Raw genomic sequence first — 21,303 nt, forward strand, 5'->3', positions numbered from 1 at the left:
CACAAGATGTCATCGTGGCGACAGCCGTTGATACCACGAGACTTCTACAAGCGAGGGAAGAAGAAAGAAGCAAAGAGGGAGTTGTTGTGGTTAGCGCATGCAGAGCGTGGATGAGATGAAACAGTCCGGTAAACCGAGCGCTCAACATGTGTGTAGAGCATCTACATCCTTAGACCTCCTTTGCCAGTACCAAAATATAATAATAGGGTTTTTCCTCTTTTTTCTGGCAACAAAACTGAAACCCTTTTACGAGGATTCATGTCTGCATTAACCACAATACCTGCAGTCAAAATGCAAACAAAACACATACTATGATAATATATGCATTGTCCTTGAAACTGATTGGTCCACACCAAGGGACGGCTTTCTTTTGAGCCTTTTGATGTCATCTGGTCGAGCACCAATTGGGTCGAGGCTCAAAAGAAAGCCGTCCCCTGGTGTGGACCAATCAGTTTCAAGGACAATGCATCATATTATCATAGTATGTGTTTTGTTTGCATTTTGACTGCAAGTATTGTGATTAATGCAGTAGACATGAATCCTTGTAAAAAGGTTTCAGTTTTGTTGCCAGAAAAAAGGGGGAAAACCCTATTATTATTATTATTATATGTGTAGAGTTCAATGGGTGAGGTTCAAGCGAAGAGTAGTTACAGCAGATACAGAACAGTGATAACGAGGTAACTGTTGTTAAATTCTATGAATAATCATAATTGCATTGCTTTCTTTGGAACTAAACCTTAAACCGCGCGTGCAATCGTGGTTTATCATATTCTTACCAAACGTGCATATTAAATGTAGTATTTACATTTTCACGTTAAGTCTGTGATGCAATTTTACCTGCTCAGGATGTGCTGGCAAGGGTTGGTTGGCTTGTGTGACACACGGGGGAACAGCTGGATCACGCTGCTCCTGGTGACTCCACTGCCCATCCAGTCCTGAGCATCTGTCATAAGGTCTCTTCCTATGGTTGCCATGCCTCTTGTCGACTCTGCACAACCAGAATGTGGCCTATTTAGCAGTATTGGCAATCTACCTTTGTACTATTAACTATCACCAATTAATTTGTTTATATAACACGAATGATGTTATATTAATATCCAAATGGCCCTTGGCAGAAAAAAGGTTCCCCACCCCTGCCGTAGACCATGATACCAGCTGGCCAATAATGCCATTGAAATGTACTCCATAGGCATCGGCATCTCTGTGATCGTCAAGGAGGCTAAAATTCAACATTTCATTTGCGATTCCACCAGGCCGGCCACACCCAATGGGCCCTCCCATCTTGCCTGAATTCCACACTGTAATCAGGATGAAGTCAGGCTAATTCTGTGAACTGTTTAAATAGGTATTCTAGTCCATACCTGTCAACTGGTATCGACTTGATACTAGTAAACCAGTATCAACCGGAATATTCTGATTGGCTGTTGCTTATTTCGACCCATAACTTGCATCACTCTCTTAAAGATCAAGCTATTTAATTTTCCAAGAAAACCTCACTGACTCCTAAGACTGTGTTTCCAGAAGATCTTGGTTTGGGATGTTTGGCCATTTCCATTCATGAGAAAGTTAGCATGTTGTAGAAAACTGGAAAACTCGGAGACAACCCAGATCATAGTCCAAGCTATCAACATCTGGCAAGTCCCGATGACCACCCATTGAATGCTGAACCAGACTTAAACCTGATTAGCTTTGGACTAGTAAGACCTGGTGCATTTTGGATGATTTCGCTGAATAACGTTTGCATGTTAAATGTGTGTTGTGTGAAAGGTGATCTGAAAGACAGACCCACTGTCGTCTTGATTTCGAAATGCTGGAACTGGAACATCAGTGACGCTCACGGGAGATCGGAGTTTGGCCACTCCACTTGGTGACTCTGTTGACCCCGACGTGCGATCCACACTCTTGTCACCAGCAAACACAGCTGCACACACCACGTTTCATAGAGAGCGGTATTACAAAGCTTCTTGATGTATATTGTGCCATGTTAAATGTTTATCCTTATCCAGAGTGCATAAATATACAGTAGCAGCCCAAAAGTAAGGGCACAAAGAGTTATTATACTTATTTTTTTACAAACCACATCGGGTTATTTGATTTATTTTAACAAACGTTCAAACTGACTCCCATTGACATTAATGGGTGCTTGAAGTCTCTTTTGAAATTAATTAAGGACTCTTTTGACTGCAGGTGTAATCTTTGAACATTCATCAATTATTTTGTCTCAATTAATTTCGGGTTCTTTGTCGAGGTGACCCCAGGGGCAGAAGAAAATAGGTATTAATAATAATAGATAAAATATTACCTTAAAGAATAAACACATTTTTTTAATGCCAGTGTTACATTAAATGAAATTACTCTAACTTTTGGGCTACCCCGTATGTCGGAAACAGCTTTATATGCTTGGCCTTGTACTTTTGACATTTTTTATCTGCAAAAGAAATCAAGAAATTCCATTTTAATTGATTTTATCATCTATTATAATACATTCCCAAGCGAATTATGTTGAGCTCTTTTTAGAGTCTATGGCCGCATTTTAAAGCTATCCGACATTGTGGCTCAGCACGAGATGGAATGCTTGCAAATTGGAAGATTACAAATTTAAATCCTCATTTAGGATTGACTCTGCCCATCAATCCTGCGTGGTCTGTAAGTACCAGTGTGTGTGAGAACAATTCATCGGTTGTTGTTCTATGCATAGGGTCTCCCCCTGCCGTCGGAAAGGTGAAATCCCACCGCTGGATCAGGGCTATAAACAGCAGTGTGCAACAATGCCATTTGAGCAAGACAATTATTCTGACTTTTTTGACGACGGCATTTTAAGCCTCCATCTTTTCTTATCTCCTTTAATTTGCTTCCAGGTTTGCACAATTAAAATGTAGGGTTATAAACATATAAATACAACAGTGCCTTATTATTGTTCTGTATCGCAAGGTGAAAAAAGATGCCATGATTACAAGAAAATCAGGGTGGCCTTTGATACTCCAAGATTTTACACTTTGGAAGCGGAAGGGACAGAGAGATAGATAAATCATGCAGGGCATGATGAAGCATGTCTCGTGGGACAGACACTCGACCAAAGGGCCTAGAAAGAGATGGGCAAAGAGACACATAGTCTCTCCTGCATCGCTTATTTTAACAATAAAACGTTGCAGTTAATTGTAGTCATTGGATTAGGAGGTTAAGAGCTCAGACGACACAGAGTTATCAAAATGACAAGTGTAGCATTTTAAGTTGAGCATATAGCTATTATATACAGACATAACCAAATTACCCAACTGGCCTTGTGGGGACAGGAGCTCAGAAGGGCCACTGCATCTGCAATAAGACAAACACGTTTAAAATATCAAGCTTTGCCATGGCTATACAAGTACAACACACCTTAACACTGTATGACTCAGCATAATTAATGTATTAATCACCATATTCTTGGTTCTTTCGGTAAAGTCACCACGTAGAAGGGGAACAATTAAATAATAAAAATATAAAACAATAAAATTCTCACGACGTTTCGACTGCAACACAAGCAATCATCATCAGGTGTGAAAACCACAAATCTGTGTTTTTCACACCTGATGATGATTGCTGTGGCTTTCACACCTGATGATGATTGCTTGTGTTGCAGTCGAAACGTCGTGAAACAATAGGGAAGCAATAAAATAATAAAAATATAAAACAATCAAATGACTTTACCGAAATAACCAAAAATATGAATCCCTGCAGTCACGAAAGCTTTAAATCAAAAGTATTCATCACTGTTGCATTTTTAATTTTCAGCACACTTAATTTACCGTCAAACGTACCTGTCATCATGCAGTCCACACTGAGGCTTAGGGACGTGAGCAAACTTGGATAAATTCACTGCGATTCCCCCCTTTACAGAGCAAACCTATGATGAATGTACTCAACACAAGACACGACAGGATGCTCACAACATGCTTAAGGTATATCGAGGGTTGACAATTATCGTGCTGAACGCAAATACAATCTGAAACGTTTTGTTTTGTATAACATGACAATTATTATAACAATGACAGGTTACTAATGAAAACAAGTCAATAATGCCACGTTTAATCCTGATGCACTTTTAAATCTAAATTGAAAACTAATTATTTTTTAAACTGATTTTCGTGTTTAGTTTGTTGTCCTTCCCCGCACCTCCGATATGGCACGGTTGGCTACGTACAGTGAGGGAAAAAAGTATTTGATCCGCTGCTGATTTTGTACGTTTGCCCACTAACAAAGAATTGATCAGTCTATAATTTTAATGGTAGGTTTGCTTGAACAGTGAGAGAAAGAATAACAACAAGAAAAATCCAGAAAAACGCATGTCAAAAATGTTATAAATTGATTTGCATTTTAATGAGGGAAATAAGAATTTGACCCCCTCTCAATCAGAAAGATTTCTGGCTCCCAGGTGTCTTTTATACAGGTAACGAGCTGAGATTAGGAGCACACCTGTCCATAGAAGCAATCAATCAATCAGATTCCAAACTCTCCACCATGGCCAAGACCAAAGAGCTCTCCAAGGATGTCAGGGACAAGATTGTAGACCTACACAAGGCTGGAATGGGCTACAAGACCATTGCCAAGCAGCTTGGTGAGAAGGTGACAACAGTTGGTGCGATTATTCGCAAATGGAAGAAACACAAAAGAACTGTCAAACTCCCTCGGCCTGGGGCTCCATGCAAGATCTCACCTCGTGGAGTTGCAATGATCATGAGAACGGGAGGGGTCAGCCCAGAACTACACGGGAGGATCTTGTCAATGATCTCAAGGCAGCTGGGACCATAGTCACGAAAAAAAACACTTGGTAACACACTACGCCGTGAAGGACTGAAATCCTGCAGCGCCCGCAAGGTCCCCCTGCTCAAGAAAGCACATATGCATGCCCGTCTGAAGTTTGCCAATGAACATCTGAATGATTCAGAGGACAACTGGGTGAAAGTGTTGTCGTCAGATGAGACCAAAATGGAGCTCTTTGGCATCAACTCAACTCGCCGTGTTTTGAGGAGGAATGCTGCCTATGACCCCAAGAACACCATCCCCACCGTCAAACATGGAGGTGGAAACATTATTCTTTGGGGGTGTTTTTCTGATAAGGGGACCGGACAACTTCACCGCATCAAAGGGACGATGGACGGGGCCATGTACCGTCAAATCTTGGGTGAGAACCTCCTTCCCTCAGCCAGGGCATTGAAAATGGGTCGTTGATGGGTATTCCAGCATGACAATGACCCAAAACACACGGCCAAGGCAACAAAGGAGTGGCTCAAGAAGAAGCACATTAAGGTCCTGGAGTGGCATAGCCAGTCTCCAGACCTTAATCCCATAGAAAATCTGTGGAAGGAGCTGAAGGTTCGAGTTGCCAAACGTCAGCCTCGAAACCTTAATGACTTGGAGAAGATCTGCAAAAAGGAGTGGGACAAAATCCCTCCTGAGATGTGTGCAAACCTGGTGGCCAACTACAAGAAACGTCTGACCTCTGTGATTGCCAACAAGGGTTTTGCCACCAAGTACTAAGTCATGTTTTGCAGAGGGGTCAAATACTTATTTCCCTCATTAAAATGCAAATCAATTAATAAAATTTTGACATGCGTTTTTCGGGATTCTGTTGTTGTTATTCTATCTCTCACTGTTCAAATAAACCTACCATTAAAATTATAGACTGATCATTTCTTTGTCAGTGGGCAAACGTACAAAATCAGCAGGGGATCAAATACTTTTTTTTTCCCTCGCTGTACGGTGTGAAAGAACCTCTACATAATACATACATACAAATGCATCTCAGAATATTTCACAAAGCATGGGTGCTTATTGATACATGGGTGCTTATATTTTAAAAAATGTAGCAAAGGCTACAAAGAAACGCATTCAGACAAGGGGCTGTGGTAATCCGTCACCATCCCTGGAGAGAAAACCGCAACGGGCACAAAGTTTCAGTTTAATTTATGAGGATTGACCCTGTGAGCCAATCGGCTATTGGTTTGGGTGCAACCGCCGCAACAAACAATGAAATTACAAGCTACACCTAAAATTAATTGTACACATATATAAACATCACCACGTACATAATCAATAAAATCCTCCAGAAAAAGCACCACCCGTTCATGCTCCGTACAAAAAGTGCAAAAAAATTCCGTTTCGATGCTTGATCCCAATAACAATCATTATACAATACAGATCAAAACAAATTTAAGTATAAATCGATACTAAATAAAAAAAATCGGGCCAAACCAAGCCCCTCTAAAACTTACTGAAACAATGCTACCTAAACAACGTAACAGTTCTCCCAACAAATGTGATTAAAAGGTTACAATAGCGACACACACACAACACACACAACACGCATCACTAAACCTAGCGTCCTTCGCTAGCTGCGTAAGTCATAACAGCCGGATTAACAATAGCAGTAGCAGCGCACTATAATCAACATACATAATCAGTTCATACGTCGGTCATCTAAAGCTACATTTTTGAATTCAGGCCACAGGGGAGCAGTGGCAGCTTTGGTTGTGCGACTCCTCTAGAGCACTCTCGCTCCCAGAGCCACTTCAACATGAGACAATGTACACAACTCTTACAGCATCTCGGGTGCAGTCCACACAATGGAGCGGTGTGCACCACTGCATTGTGTATTCATTTGTACGTTAACAGGGTGCGGTACTCATTGTACAACACTCTATCCGTTCTAAATGTTTGCGTGCGTGTTCGCTACGCGCGTGCCAATTTACACAAAACAAAACGAGGTACATTATAAACACAGGTGCAGTGACAGATATGAGGGCTGTCAAAATGTGCGATGTTTAACCGTGACATTTTCACTCATACCTTGAGCCTTTTGTGACTCGGAAAGCCTGTTACACTTACGGTCTTGCTTTTTAGTTCACTCAGGAAGCTACGCACGTCAGCGCTCGGGGTGCTGGGTGTTAGCGGCGTTGACCTGGCCATATTCCCTTTGCCTACAAGTTAAAACAACAACGCAGGCGCTTAGACCTGAGTGACAACACTGCATTCATCAGGTGCTTTCGCCTTGCGGGTTCAGATCCTAGTGGGGGGGTTGGCTCAGCCTACATTCTCCAGGGTCAGTAAAATTTGTCTCATATTGTGGGGAAGACAACAGAATCAAACTCCTGTGATTCACTCACCCCACCACAGGAATGCAGAATTACACCACTGGACTATGGCTGTCATCAGGAAATGAATATCGCCAAATGCTCATTTGAGCGGCAAAACAAAGACTATACGAGTTATTTATTTAGCAGGCCTATGATGCGTGCAACCAATTGTGCATGAGAATCATCGATGACTGATGAAAATTATATGCAAATGTATCATTTTGGCTAACGTTCAAAATGAGACCGCACAAGACAGAATCTACGAGGCAGACCATACGAATGAGACAGAAGAAGCTTGATAACAAAAAATAATGCAGTCTTGAATGGAATCGTGTCAAATCACATTATTTTACACATTCCATTACCAGCCTACAAACAAAATAAATACGTGCACAGCACGCATTCCACGTCTGTCCCTCCACATGAACATTAAAGTAATTGTATACATCCCATCTGTCAAACCTCCATTCTGGGAGTGCATAATTGCAGCAAAATGTGTTTAATACAATAAAACGCCGCACCCGTTTTGGTATTCAGTGTCTCATCAGCAATGTCAGATTTGCTTGGATCAACGCTGGTGAATGGCCAGAAGTGTATCGGTCTTCGTTTGATGAAATACGATATGATACCCAACCCAAAATAATCACAATTGCTCGTAGTAATAACTTTGTAAATACGTTGAATCACGATGAAGGTACTCACAGCACTCGTGTCCACACATTTGTTTATTTTTACAGTTGTGAAGACAGCTTCTCTTGGAATCTTCCAAGCCAGCAGAGTAACCTTCAGAAACAAACGAGAGCTCTGTGGAGAAGTCTTTTTCACTGTAAACGTGTTTTATAACGACACATCACACATCACGTGACGAATACAATCAAACGCTGAATGTTTATGAACATTACTTTCAGCATATTGTAGGTCGAGCGAAGAGTCGAGATGTGTAAGCCACTCTAGTGTGCAGAAGCATGTCTTAAAACGTTCCAAGGAGGATGGGGGGGACAGTCCTGAAGATTTAATTAGATCCCTAAAGTCGTGATTTAAAGCTTTCGTGACTGCAGTGATTCATATTCTTGGTGCTTTCGGTAAAGTCACGTTGAAGGGAAACTATAAAATAATAAGATAAATATAAAACAATAAAATTCTCACGACGTTTCGACTGCAAGACAAGCAGCCATCATCAGGTGTGGTGACTGCTTTGTGTTGCAGTCGAAACGTCGTGAGAATTTTATTGTTTTTATATATATTATTATTATTTTATTGTTTCAGGTGTGATGACTGCTTGTGTTGCAGTCGAAACGTCGTGAGAATTTTATTGTTTTATATATTTTATTTTATTGTTTCCCTTCAACGTGACTTTACCGCAAGAACCAAGAATATATATCCCTAAAGTCGTATAAAATATATATTATTTATGTATTTTCTCTGAGAATAAAATATTAATTTTCGGGGTCTCAAGGAAGAGGGGAGGGGGGGGTTGGTCGATCACCCCTGTGTCAGTTTGGAACTCTTGAGCACAAGAGAGATGACCTTTGCAGTAAAGTTGTATATGTACAGGTCAACTTCACAACAAAATATAATGCACCACACCTAACGTCCCCTATGTATATTGCCGCATACTTGTCACAGCATGGGTTGGTGGGAACAATTTCACAATGTAAGGATTATATCAGTGTTGTAGATATGAAGATGCTGCATTCTAAATTGCTTCCATGGGATCAAATGCATACAGTCTAAATAAACCAATTTATCTAAAATGCATGTAGAAATGAGGCGACACAAACCATTGCCGGCTGCTTGTGCCGCTGCTGAGGCAAACGCCTTTGGTTTCTCACAGGTAGTAGCATGCAGGGATTGGGCCTGCTGATGCCTCCCATTCCCGTAGAGCCCAGAGGTGCGAGGGCTAGAGTAGAATGGTGTGAAGTTCTGATGGATGTCCATACCAACTGGGAAAAGCATTAAAACCACATTTTTACCACGATAGCTTTAATCATCTTCACCACATTTTTTTTCTGTCACATACGCAGAGAGTGTGAGAAACCTTTCAGTTGTAATTGATCTTGAGCACGAGTTGTCTCTCTACTGTCAACTCTGGAGGACCTCATACCTCCACCTGCACATTTCCCACGTCCACCATTTCCTTACCCCAGCTGCCATCCACACCTTCACATCTACTCACATCCTCAAACTCCAGATGATCCAAGATGCCCCTGACAGGCTTCTCGTCCACATCCGTAAAGAAAACATCACCATAATACTCAGATCTCTCCACTGGCTCTCAATGTAATCCCAGATCAATTTAAAAATAGCACTCACCGTCCTAAAGATACTCCATTGACTCGCCCATGCCTAAATCTCTCCTCTCATCTCACTCTACTCCCCTCCAAATATTCTTCACTCCAGCAACCAAGGTTTTCTGTCAAATTCCCCCTGTAAACCTCGGTTCACTGGGAAGTTGCTAACTCTCGTTTGCTGCCCCCATAATCTGGACCTCCCTCCTCCCAGTCATAAGTTCTGTCGACGCCTTTCTCCTTGTATAAATGCAGCATCAAGAGCTTCCTTTTTCCTCTGCCTATGACCGACTGCCTCTCTAAAAATATTTTTTTGAAAATATGCCTTCTGATTCAAAGCTTTCGTGACTGCAGGGATTCATATTCTTGGTTCTATTCGGTAAAGTCACGTAGAAGGGAAACAATAAATTAATAAAAATATAAAACAATAAAATTCTCACGACGTTTCGACTGCAACACAAGCAATCATCATCTTGCTGTGGGTCGGCAACCAAAATAACAATAAGAGCCTTTTTTCGAATTCGGTACAAAACTTGATATTTCAACAGCTGCCATACTTGTGAATACTGTACGTTCATGCATTACGTCATGAAGCAGTCTGTATAAAGCTGAACGCGGCTCCGAAGCTGACTCCTGACCAAGGCTGACTGAGAAATATGTCCTGGTGTAGTCTGTGGACAAGGTGGCAAGCCTGAGACTTACCATATGTAGAGCTGAGGAGGTAAACGTTGAGCTCGTCACTCTTTTCCGGCCGAACAACTTCAACTTTCTTCATGAAACTCCCTGTTTTCAGCAGCATGTAATCTCTGTGAAGGTCATATCGGTTATATATGAAGTTTCCACAACTTACTATTACTGCAGGTGTCTTAATAATGAAATATGTGCGCTATGTTGCACTGACGTTAAAGATTTCTGACATTCAAAACGAGTAGACCAGTTCAACTCGTTAACAAATACGAATACAGAAATACGTAAAAAATTACTAAATTGGAATTACACACAGCAACCATCGCCCCCTACTGGCAACCTCATGCCCAATTGCAGGCCAGGTGCTAAATCTCCTTGTGTCCACAGGGACAGTTGTCACTGGGGGTGCCCATTTAAATGTGTCTGAGACGTGGTGTAAGTCGCTTATTGCGCGTCAAGCGCTCATAGACACCCCAGAGTAAAAGGCCCTATCAATGACAGGTGATTATTATAATTTTTTTGCCAGTAACAAGTGCATTTAAAATGTTGTTACATTTGTTTTTAGGAACAATGTTGTTTACATATAGGAAGGAGGCGTAATGTCTGCTTATTTATTTTTTTACATTTACTTCTATATGATGCTGATTGTCATGCTCTATTCCTTTATATTGCTGTATGTTCAGGGGCTGAATGGCAATGTCGAGATCTGATAAACCACGAGAGCTTCAGGAGCGAGTTTGTGTCGTTTTTGTACTGCTCCGTTGAAGGAGAGCAGAGACCACAGTGGTTTACTCTCTGGTCCATAGTTTGGGTTGCATAGCCACGGATCGCACAGCAGGAGACGTGCACATTGGCCTGTTTGATGTTGTGATGTGGTCGATGGTTCACCGGTGTCTTTGAGGAATGTCAAAGCAAGGAGGTGCGATGTTTGGGTCTCTAATTATCAGGCAAAACGATTATTTTGTTCGATTCAACATAAAAAAACACGTAGCCTTGTCACAATTACTGCGGTGTGGAATTCAAGCGCACGTGATGATTTGCCGATGGACGAGGTTGTTGTCGGCGTTGCCCAGTAGTAGCGTGCAGCAGTGGTTGCTTGGAGCTGTGCGGTGAGACTGTAGGTCTGCACAGTTCTTTAATATCACTGTAATTATCACCTCAGCCACACCTTTGTAGTACCGGTTACCCTGGAAAAAAAAGCAACCAGTGCCATTCTGAATTGATGGTATGCAAAGTTTACCAAGCCATTAAATTAAATTGAATATTACTAAGGTGAAGATAAACGTTAATTAGTCTATTCCTTCATTTAAAACCTAGTGAAAAAACATTTAACAAATGACAGCAACGGCCACTTGCCCCACTGTAGTCACCACGTCTGTACCAAGATACTGGGTGGCATTACAAGTACTCAGAGTGATTTCTTTCTCAAATGAGCATTGAGGTGGTGACCATCTCCCATTTACAACCCCTGAGACAGTGGTGGAAACAATGCGTCTCTATATAACCCATCAAACAATCGCTGTTGACTTCCCCACAAATCGGTGCCTATTTTATCTACCACGGAGGGATGATGGAGTGAGTCAACTCCCAGCTACGACTTGAACTCGCAAACATTCTGATGGCGGGTCGCTCACTCTCCTGCTGAGCCACATGGATAGTTTCACAGGTGCAGTATTATCAAAAGACTAATTAATGTTTGTCTTCAGACTCATGATGTTTCGAGTTCCGTATTTTCCCGCATATAACCCGCGGGTTATACCACTTTTTACAAAACAAAACAAGACCCTGTGGGGTATATGCAGGTGCAGGCTATCCCTAAAATATTTTACACGTGTGACATGTCATAACTCGTTTAATTTTTTCACTGCGCAACACTTCCGGTACCTTTGACTAAAGCACTGCTGAATAAATCACTCGCACTAAAATTGCACGCATTAACACGTTTGAAATGACTCGAATTGCTTGCACAATGAAACGACAATGTTTCAAGTGGGCGCACTTTGTTTAACCGGAGTACATGCGTCTGCGGGTTATATGCGTATGCGGGCTATATGCGGGGAAATTGAGCCACATGGATGGATGGTTTGACAGGTATTTGGCAAAGTCCTAATTGACGTTTGCCTTTGAAAGCCTGCTGCTTTGAGTACATTGAAAGTAGCAACGCACTGAAAGGGAAAATGATTTGCACCCGAGCCTTGTGACTGTGCATTAGTTCTAGATTTGAAGTTTTCGCGACTGCAAGGATCCATACTCTTTGGTTCTATTCGGTAAAGTCACGTAGGTAAAAAAATAAAACAGCAAAAATCACGACGTTTCGGCCACAACACAAGCGGCCTTCATCAGGTGAAGGGACCAGCCTGTCTCGAAGACTGCGCTGGAGTGAAGAAAAAAAAAGGCCGCTTGTGTTGTGGCCGAAACGTCGTGATTTTTGTTGTTTTATTTTTTACCTACGTGACTTTACCGAATAGAACCAAAGAGCATGTGCATTAGTTGTTTTTAGCAATGTGAAATATTTGATTGGAGTCGGGGTTCCGTCTCATGCACCTGCTCCACTCTGACTTGGTACTTGGGCAGATGCTGCACGGCTTCTTTGATCTGGTTCCCAAACGGAGGGTGTCTGTTCACTATCTGCACAACGCAGGAATGCACCGCCAGCAAAACGTCATTCGGTTTTGTTGCAATGTTGTTTACAAACAAGAAATACGCTCATCATTGGTGGGTGTTACTATTATTAAGGAAGGGTGACGATTGTAATGTGTTTCCCATTGAGTAATTTGCAAGTTACTTTTTACATTTTGCTAATTTGGACAATCACGCCGGTACACAACGGTCTTCTTGGCATGACATCATGGGGGTCTGTGACGTCCATTTTGAAGAAGATGGCGTCGAGCATTTTACGGTGAATAAATCCGCAGTATAATTAACCAGAGCGGTCTGCCAGATTCGAACTGCGGCTTCTGGAACAAGCGCTGCCACTGGGCCAATGGCATTAATGGTGTAGCTACCGTATAATTGTACTGGGAAGTGCGCTAAACACCAGCACAAACATAGATACATGTTGTGGAGATTAACACTACACCCATTATCTCACCAACTCAATTTCCCGTCCATGAGTGTTTGCAATTTTCTCAAAAGATGTCAATCCAGCGTTGACCAGTGCGCTGGACATTGAGAAGCCTACAGCAGAAACACTGAGGTTAAGTAATGTTTAATTGAAGGGTCTTCTGAAAAGAATGCGTGGTTGTAAATAATTTCTATGTGTTGCTCTTATTCGTAAAAGGGATTATAATTACCGATTTTTTCAAGTTGTTTCAAAACGAAAGGTGAATTTTCCCAAAGCTTTGCACGAAAACATTTAGCGAGGTGGACAGCATTCAGCACAGCCTGGAAATTATTCTGCTTATCCTTTTGCTGCAAAAATTCGGCAAGACCTACAACCACAAAACGGAGATATAACGGATGTAAATACTGTCCTGCGTTTAAACGTTAACTTCAGAAACAATGTACATTCGTTTAAATAGTGCAGTTTAAACTTACATTTTGTAAGTCGGATTCCAGTCCTGAAGATTTTGGCAGTGTCCTGCATCAATGCAAAATCTTGCACCAGTACACATCCCAGCTGAGCTTGAATGAGACTACAAACAACGTGTCATTTCAATTATAATCTTAGCTCTTTCGGTAAAGTCACGTTGAAGGGAAACAATAAAATAATAATATATATAAAACAATGTTTATATTCTTAGCTCTTTCGGTAAAGTCACGTTGAAGGGGAACAATAAAATAATAATAATATATATAAAACAATGTTTTATATTCTTAGCTCTTTCGGTAAAGTCACGTTGAAGGGGAACAATAAAATAATAATATATATAAAACAATGTTTTATATTCTTAGCTCTTTCGGTAAAGTCACGTTGAAGGGGAACAATAAAATAATAATATATATATAAAACAATGTTTTATAATCTTAGCTCTTTCGGTAAAGTCACGTTGAAGGGGAACAATTAAATGATAATATATAAAGCATTGTTTTATATTCTTAGCTCTTTCGGTAAAGTCACGTTGAAGGGGAACAATAAAATAATATATATAAAACAATTTTTATATTCTTAGCTCTTTGGTAAAGTCACGTTGAAGGGAAACAATAAAACAATAAAATACATATAAAACAATAAAAATTCTCACGACGTTTCGACCATAACACAAACGGTCGTCATCAGGTGTGTCGGTTTGCAAATGAGTGTCAATACAAACCGACACACCTGATGACGACCGTTTGTGTTATGGTCGAAACGTCGTGAGAATTTGTATTGTTTTATATACATTTTATTATTTTATTGTTTCCCTTCAACGTGACTTTACCTAAAGAGCTAAGAATATGAATTACTGCAGTCACGAAAGCTTTAAATCAAAATCATTTCAATTGTGTAGCAAAAGCTTAATTCTCCACTTGAACAAACTGTTTTTGCAATATAGATGCAGTTTCGAGTGTTAAAATAAGTGTCAATACATCTTGAAGGCTCTCCAATTGGAAGGTGTGATCTGTATGGTGATATCAAATGGATAATAATCTGCAAATGTGTAGAATATTAAAACCCTAAACACGAAGTTGCGTTGCTAAGTATAAAGAAAGTTCATAACCAACTCCAAATGTACGTATATGTTATCTTAACAGGAGCATTGAAATCATAGCTGTACTTACCAGTTTATTTTCATTTCACTGGTTTTTATTTTACCGGACATTGGAAATCTGAAATGACAGAAGCATTCAGATTCACTCATAATGGTTTGTCCAAATAACTAATACACACTGAATATACAATATACACTTAAAATGTGCGAATACAGACTTAAACCCCATTCGCTTATCCATACAATATTTTGAAATACGTAATACATTCACAACTACTATTGTCTCAAATATGTAAATGTTTTCACACTTGATGTTTCACTATCCGAGAAACCTTTTAAATTAAACAATTAGAAAAAAAAATTTAGACCGATAAAACATTTGATTTCGATTTAAAGCTTTCGTGACTGCAATGATTAATCTTCTTTGGTTCTTTCGGTAAAGTCACGTAGAATGATAATAAAATAATAAATTGATAAAATAAAATAACACAATATTCTCACGACGTTTCGGCCACAACACAAGCGGCCTTCATCAGGTGAAGGGGGCGAGACTGTCTGGTAGGACAGCGCTGGAGTGAAAGAGCCACGTTCAGATACGGCCTTTAAGCTATGTGAGAGGAACAAAGCGCCTTGACAAAGGAATTAGCATATAATTTAGCATTGAAATGGCTGAATGATTAGCTTGTGACTGGTCACAGAAATAGCTATGTTAAAAGTTAAAGCATACACACCCGCAGAGGCACCCATTGTTAAAGGGATTAGCATAGAATTTAGCATTGAAATAGCTAAGTTAAGGCATACACATCTTGACAATGGAATTAGCATAGAATTTAGCATTGAGATAGCTGAGTGGTTAGCTTGTACCTGCTGCAGAAATAGAGCTTGTACCTGCTGCAGAAATAGCTACGTTAAAGTCAGAGCATACACATTCACCGAGGCCCTTAGTACAAATCAAACAGGAGAATTTAGCATTGAAATAACTAGGCGAATCCAGCATTGAAACAACTGAGTGATTAGCTAGTGACTGGTCACAGAAATGACTACACATCTGAGCTATTCACAGTACTATATAGTGAACCAATAAAAACTAAAATATAAATTACCTTCATGTTATCAATAAACTCTATATTCTCCAATCAGCTAAGCTACCAACAATAAGTCGTTATATATCACAATGCTATATGGCGAAAAAATGGGTGGATTCTTACCCTCAAATTTCAGCACCACCGATAGCTACGGGTCCCGTTCAGACGGACGAGTTCGTCCATGGTCGGAACAGAGGAGGGGGAGAGAGACAGCTGCGAGGCCCTAGTATGCTCCATATTGTAAAACTATACTAGACCGCAGCTCTTTCGCCAGCATTGCCTCTTAATACCTCTCACACCACGGTTAATGGTATAGTTTTACAATATGGAGCATACTAGGGCCTCGCAGCTGTCTCTCTCCCCCTCCTCTGTTCCGACCATGGACGAACTCGTCCGTCTGAACGGGACCCGTAGCTATCCGTGGTGCTGAAATTTGAGGGTAAGAATCCACCCATTTTTCCGCCATATAGCATTGTGATATATAACGACTTATTGTTGGTAGCTTAGCTGATTGGAGAATATAGAGTTTATTGATAACATGAAGGTAATTTATATTTTAGTTTTTATTGGTTCACTATATAGTACTGTGAATAGCTCAGATGTGTAGTCATTTCTGTGACCAGTCACTAGCTAATCACTCAGTTGTTTCAATGCTGGATTCGCCTAGTTATTTCAATGCTAAATTCTCCTGTTTGATTTGTACTAAGGGCCTCGGTGAATGTGTATGCTCTGACTTTAACGTAGCTATTTCTGCAGCAGGTACAAGCTCTATTTCTGCAGCAGGTACAAGCTAACCACTCAGCTATCTCAATGCTAAATTCTATGCTAATTCCATTGTCAAGATGTGTATGCCTTAACTTAGCTATTTCAATGCTAAATTCTATGCTAATCCCTTTAACAATGGGTGCCTCTGCGGGTGTGTATGCTTTAACTTTTAACATAGCTATTTCTGTGACCAGTCACAAGCTAATCATTCAGCCATTTCAATGCTAAATTATATGCTAATTCCTTTGTCAAGGCGCTTTGTTCCTCTCACACAGCTTAAAGGCCGTATCTGAACGTGGCTCTTTCACTCCAGCGCTGTCCTACCAGACAGTCTCGCCCCCTTCACCTGATGAAGGCCGCTTTTGTTGTGGCCGAAACGTCGTGAGAATATTATTGTGTTATTTTATTTTATCAATTTATTATTTTATTATAATTCTACGTGACTTTACCGAAAGAACCAAAGAAGAAAAAACATTTGATATGAAACTTTCAAGATTATTCCAGTGTAGGTTCTGGATTTTTATTCCAAAAAATGTAATGACATTAACACAGGATCTTAAAACAAATACCTAACATTCTTCAAACTGGCCAAATATACCATATAAAAATTGCAATTTATTGTAATGTAACTTTACCAATACACAGTATGCATAATTGTATATTTACATATGGCAATTCACCTACATTGGTTTAAACAAAAGTGACTTCTGATGAGATACGGAATGACAAAACCAGTCCAGAGTTTGGTTGTGTGATACCAAGTCTGCTGAAATGATGCACTCCCATAATTCCACGTGGTTGATAGGATGTGTAAAATATATGTATTATTTTATGTGGATGGACAGATATGTGAAGGAGGCATATTGTACGCTTATTATTTTTTTCTTCTTCCATTCTTTACGACGATGCTAATGGTTATTTGGTGACGTGTCACTGATTGTTACCGTATCGTGTGCTTTTTGGCCAAGTTCAATGTGTTCAGGGTTTTCTTCTCATTAACACGGAGCGTGATGTCTTTATACTCTCGACAGCTTGAGATAAGAATCACCTGTAAAGAAGGTCAAAGATCAAGATGTCATCATCATGGCCAAAATCATTGATGCTACTACTACACAGAATTGAAAAAGAATTCCACCCTCCGTCAGAATCCCGCAGCTGCTGCACAATAGACACACGGTGAGCTCCCAAATCTGCCCTGACACTAAACCCACATCCATTACGGGAACAAATCGGTATTTAACGGCAATTACAAACTTCCAAAACATTTACAATACAAGGTGTCCTGAACCGAAAATGTGTCCAAAGAGATCAGGAGCAAAATGTATCAATTCAGCTAATTGCTAATCGCAAAAATACTCTCTTGTAAAATACACGCGGGAGTTATGACCTGGTGGCTCAACTAGTGTAAGTGAGTGGCTCACAGACGGCAGGCTCCAAGTTCAAATACTGCTGATGAGTTGACTCAACCCACCTTCCCTCCGAGTTTGATAACATGAGCAGCACTCTGTTAGTAAGTCAACGGTGGTTGCGCTGCAGAGAGACCCCTGTCATAGGATTGTGGATTCTCCACGATAGCCTCAGGGCTGTCAACGGTAGATGGATAACCTCAGTGCTCATTTGAGCAGGAAATCACTTTGACTTGGTTCTGAATGCCGCTGTACGATGCATTGATTATGTCTTAAAACGTAGGTGTTAGTTGAACCTTGTGCCAGACGCACACCGATTGATAGAATTGTCAGCAACGATGTATGCAGTAATAAACTAAAAGTCTGTCTTTGTAAGTAAAACTAAAATGAGACGGTATCCTTACTCCAATAAGGTGCACTGTATAGATACAAACGATGATGATCGCCAAACATGGCTAAAAACTGCTCAATTATCTGCACAATTGTAAGTCCGCTTATTAATTTGTTTCTTACAAAATAATTCACGGCCTATTGTCAAACATCCAAAATGATAATTTACAGCCGCTTGTCAAATCCACTGCTGTGAGTCGTTGTGGTTGTTTGCTATGTGTCACATACACACACATATCCTTGTCTGTTAACATCATTACAGTCACCACCTGCAATGCGTTGTCACGAACCCTTTCAGGGGTCTCGATCGTCTGCTAAGTAAGGGGACATTGCCGCAGCAAGCCTTGTTAACGTAAGTCGATGGTGATGTGGAACAATGAGAAACCAACCCTGTGACCTCACTTACCAGGTCTTGCACGGCTTCCGAGCCCTGTATTGTGCCAAACAGCTTGATGGTATCAAATGCCACGTAGTAGTAAGCCATCAATCTACCAACATCTGGACAATATCAAACCATGTTTTGTTAAAATAGCAAAACATGAAAACAAAGGCAAAGGAGGTCCCATGATATGTTAAAATAAACTGTAATTAAATGCCAGGGTGCTGGTGGCGGCTATACATCGTGCCTGTAATGCAGGGTTGTTGGATCAAACACAAATTGGTAAAACTCCCTTCCCAAGGTCGCCAAGATCGCCATATCCTTGGCTTGCCAGGGGTATGGCGGGAGAGCAAATTCATTATATCCATACGCACAGATATTGAGTTACCACCCCTTGCACACGTGGGGTTTTTCCATGCACAGACACTCATCAATTAATGGAGTTGGCGACACATCCCAACATAAGCAGCACCAGGGCTCGGGCAATAGTTGGCGAAGGTTCTCACTGCCCCCCATTCTTGTCTGGGGGTCCCCCCCCCCCCCCGTGCCTCCGTTAGGAACCTGTGCACGTGACAAATTCTACAGCACGTTCTGAGATGCCGATTTGCATTGACGACTGGACGCTATACACAACATGAAAATGTGAAATGACGTGTTTTTTCGTCACAAATAAAGCGAACAAACACGTCATGATATGCTGTTTCAGCAGAAGGATTATTTACCTGTTGGCTTAATATCCCCATTCTGCATACAAATTAGCTTGTAAGCTGCCAGCGAGTTCAAACTCTCTAAGCATAGTTCTGAAATAAATAATGTAAACGAAACATTAACGTCGTTGTGGACAAGACAACAAATTAACTAAGCAGGTATTATGCCTTCCCATATTTGTCTCTCCACTAAAATCTAAAATCTGCTTGAAACATTCATAGCTAACAGAGTAGATAATTGCCTATTCATGTCTGGCAGGTCACAAGTATTGCTTCAAACAAGCCTGACTGCTTATACATTGAATGTCGAAACCGGTCCAGATTGTTTGTTGCTGCTGAAAATATTCAATCCCAGAAGGCCGTGTGGCTGATTGGATATGTTAAAAACAATGATTCTACTTTTTATGCGGAGAGACATATATGGGAAGAAGGCATATTGTCAGCTTAATTATTTTGACATAACGATCGTTAAATAAATACAATTAAAGAAAAATCAATGCGTCTCATACTCATTGGTTCTTTCGGTGAAGTCACGTAGGTAGAAAAATTTAATTAAACTGACAAATAATAAATCACGAAGTTTCGATCGCAACACAACAAGCGGTCGCCCTCAGGCGGAAAAAAATCCTCCATCAGTGAAACAGCTGAACCAGCGAGAGAGCTGCGAGAGAGCTCATCTGCTTGGTTCTTTCGGCAAAGTCACCACGTAGAATGGAAATACAATAACAAAAATAAAACATAATACAATAAAATTCTCGCGACGTTTCGGCCACAACACAAGTAGCCTTCCTGAGTCACGAAAGCTCTCTCGCTGGTTCAGCTGTTCACACTGCTGAATTATTATTTTTTCCGCCCGAGGACGACCGCTTGTTGTGTTGCGATCGAAACGTCGTGATATTTATGATGTTTTGTTTTATTTTATTTTGTCTACTGAGTCTGGATTCCTGCAGTCACGAAAGCTTCAAATCAACGTTCAATTTGTCTCAATTTTAAATCATTGAAAATCATGCTGCTTGTAGTGGAAACACAAGGAACAACTTGAATTGACCAACTGGCTCTTTCAGAGGCTGCATATATGGGTTTTATTCTCAGTGTTTCATCTTCTAACAAGTAGACAGGTTTCTTGAATTGAGCAAGGTTGTAAGAGCTTGAGAAGTGAGACCGTGGGAGGGAATTCACAAGGACTGTAAAGCATCAGTACCAGGGGAAGAATCAAAGACAGAAGTGTCTTGACCTGTCGCGTGGTGGCTGAAGACAGTAACGTACGAAAAACACAAGCAAGCAGTTGTATTTCTCTCAGTTTCAAATTGTCTATTATTCCAGTAAAATTACAGTTTGATGTTCGATTATGTTAATATCACTATACCTTGCAGAAGTTGCTTCTCAATGTCCTCTTTGTTCAGACCAGCGTCAAATTCTGTATCAGTGATTCCTACAGAGTACATTTATTTTTCAGTATGCTGCCTTTTTATGCATTGCTTGAGATGTACTTAAAATGGCTTTAACAGTTGAATATCTTGTCATAGTCAAAGTCAAAACTATGTAAACATTTGATGTCAATGAACGAACTCTAAATTGTCAGAATGTTTAACATTCACTCCTTACAAACATACCGTAATTGTGTCCTTTGTACTTAAGAACATTCAAACGTGTTATTTCCTCCAGTCAGCTCATAATATTTTTGAAAGCCCCAAACGTGAAATGTAATTACAGCTAAAATTACTGTTTTATATTACAATAGCTGATCTATGCAAAGGCATAATGGCTCAAAATACCCAAAGATGGTTTCACACAATGTTTTAGTGCATTGGTTCAACACAAGCAAAACTGTGGACCGGTTTTGCAATTCA

The 21,303-nt window shown here is 40.5% G+C and overlaps 1 protein-coding gene across 1 annotated transcript in view; it reads right to left on the reverse strand.

Moving 5' to 3' along the window:
- LOC142918163 (putative ATP-dependent DNA helicase HFM1) overlaps positions 1-21,303 on the reverse strand; it is a 48,548-nt gene that overhangs the window by 2,561 nt on the left and 24,684 nt on the right. The window contains exons 17-34 of the mRNA XM_076062275.1: positions 20,820-20,885; positions 19,469-19,546; positions 18,774-18,865; positions 17,516-17,619; positions 14,792-14,839; positions 13,628-13,725; positions 13,384-13,521; positions 13,182-13,267; positions 12,635-12,718; positions 11,120-11,277; positions 10,106-10,209; positions 8,897-9,058; positions 7,818-7,898; positions 6,829-6,959; positions 3,801-3,886; positions 3,272-3,315; positions 1,786-1,921; positions 838-988 (exon numbers count right to left, since the gene is read on the reverse strand). Coding sequence (XP_075918390.1) covers positions 838-988; positions 1,786-1,921; positions 3,272-3,315; positions 3,801-3,886; positions 6,829-6,959; positions 7,818-7,898; positions 8,897-9,058; positions 10,106-10,209; positions 11,120-11,277; positions 12,635-12,718; positions 13,182-13,267; positions 13,384-13,521; positions 13,628-13,725; positions 14,792-14,839; positions 17,516-17,619; positions 18,774-18,865; positions 19,469-19,546; positions 20,820-20,885 — 1,847 coding nt within the window. The remainder of the gene's footprint in view (positions 1-837; positions 989-1,785; positions 1,922-3,271; positions 3,316-3,800; positions 3,887-6,828; positions 6,960-7,817; positions 7,899-8,896; positions 9,059-10,105; positions 10,210-11,119; positions 11,278-12,634; positions 12,719-13,181; positions 13,268-13,383; positions 13,522-13,627; positions 13,726-14,791; positions 14,840-17,515; positions 17,620-18,773; positions 18,866-19,468; positions 19,547-20,819; positions 20,886-21,303) is intronic.

The sequence above is a fragment of the Petromyzon marinus genome, unplaced genomic scaffold, assembly GCF_048934315.1.
Source record: "Petromyzon marinus isolate PM22_M1 ecotype Great Lakes invasive population unplaced genomic scaffold, UKy_Petmar_22M1.pri1.0 PM_G_Scaffold_56, whole genome shotgun sequence".
Taxonomy (NCBI): domain Eukaryota; kingdom Metazoa; phylum Chordata; class Hyperoartia; order Petromyzontiformes; family Petromyzontidae; genus Petromyzon; species Petromyzon marinus.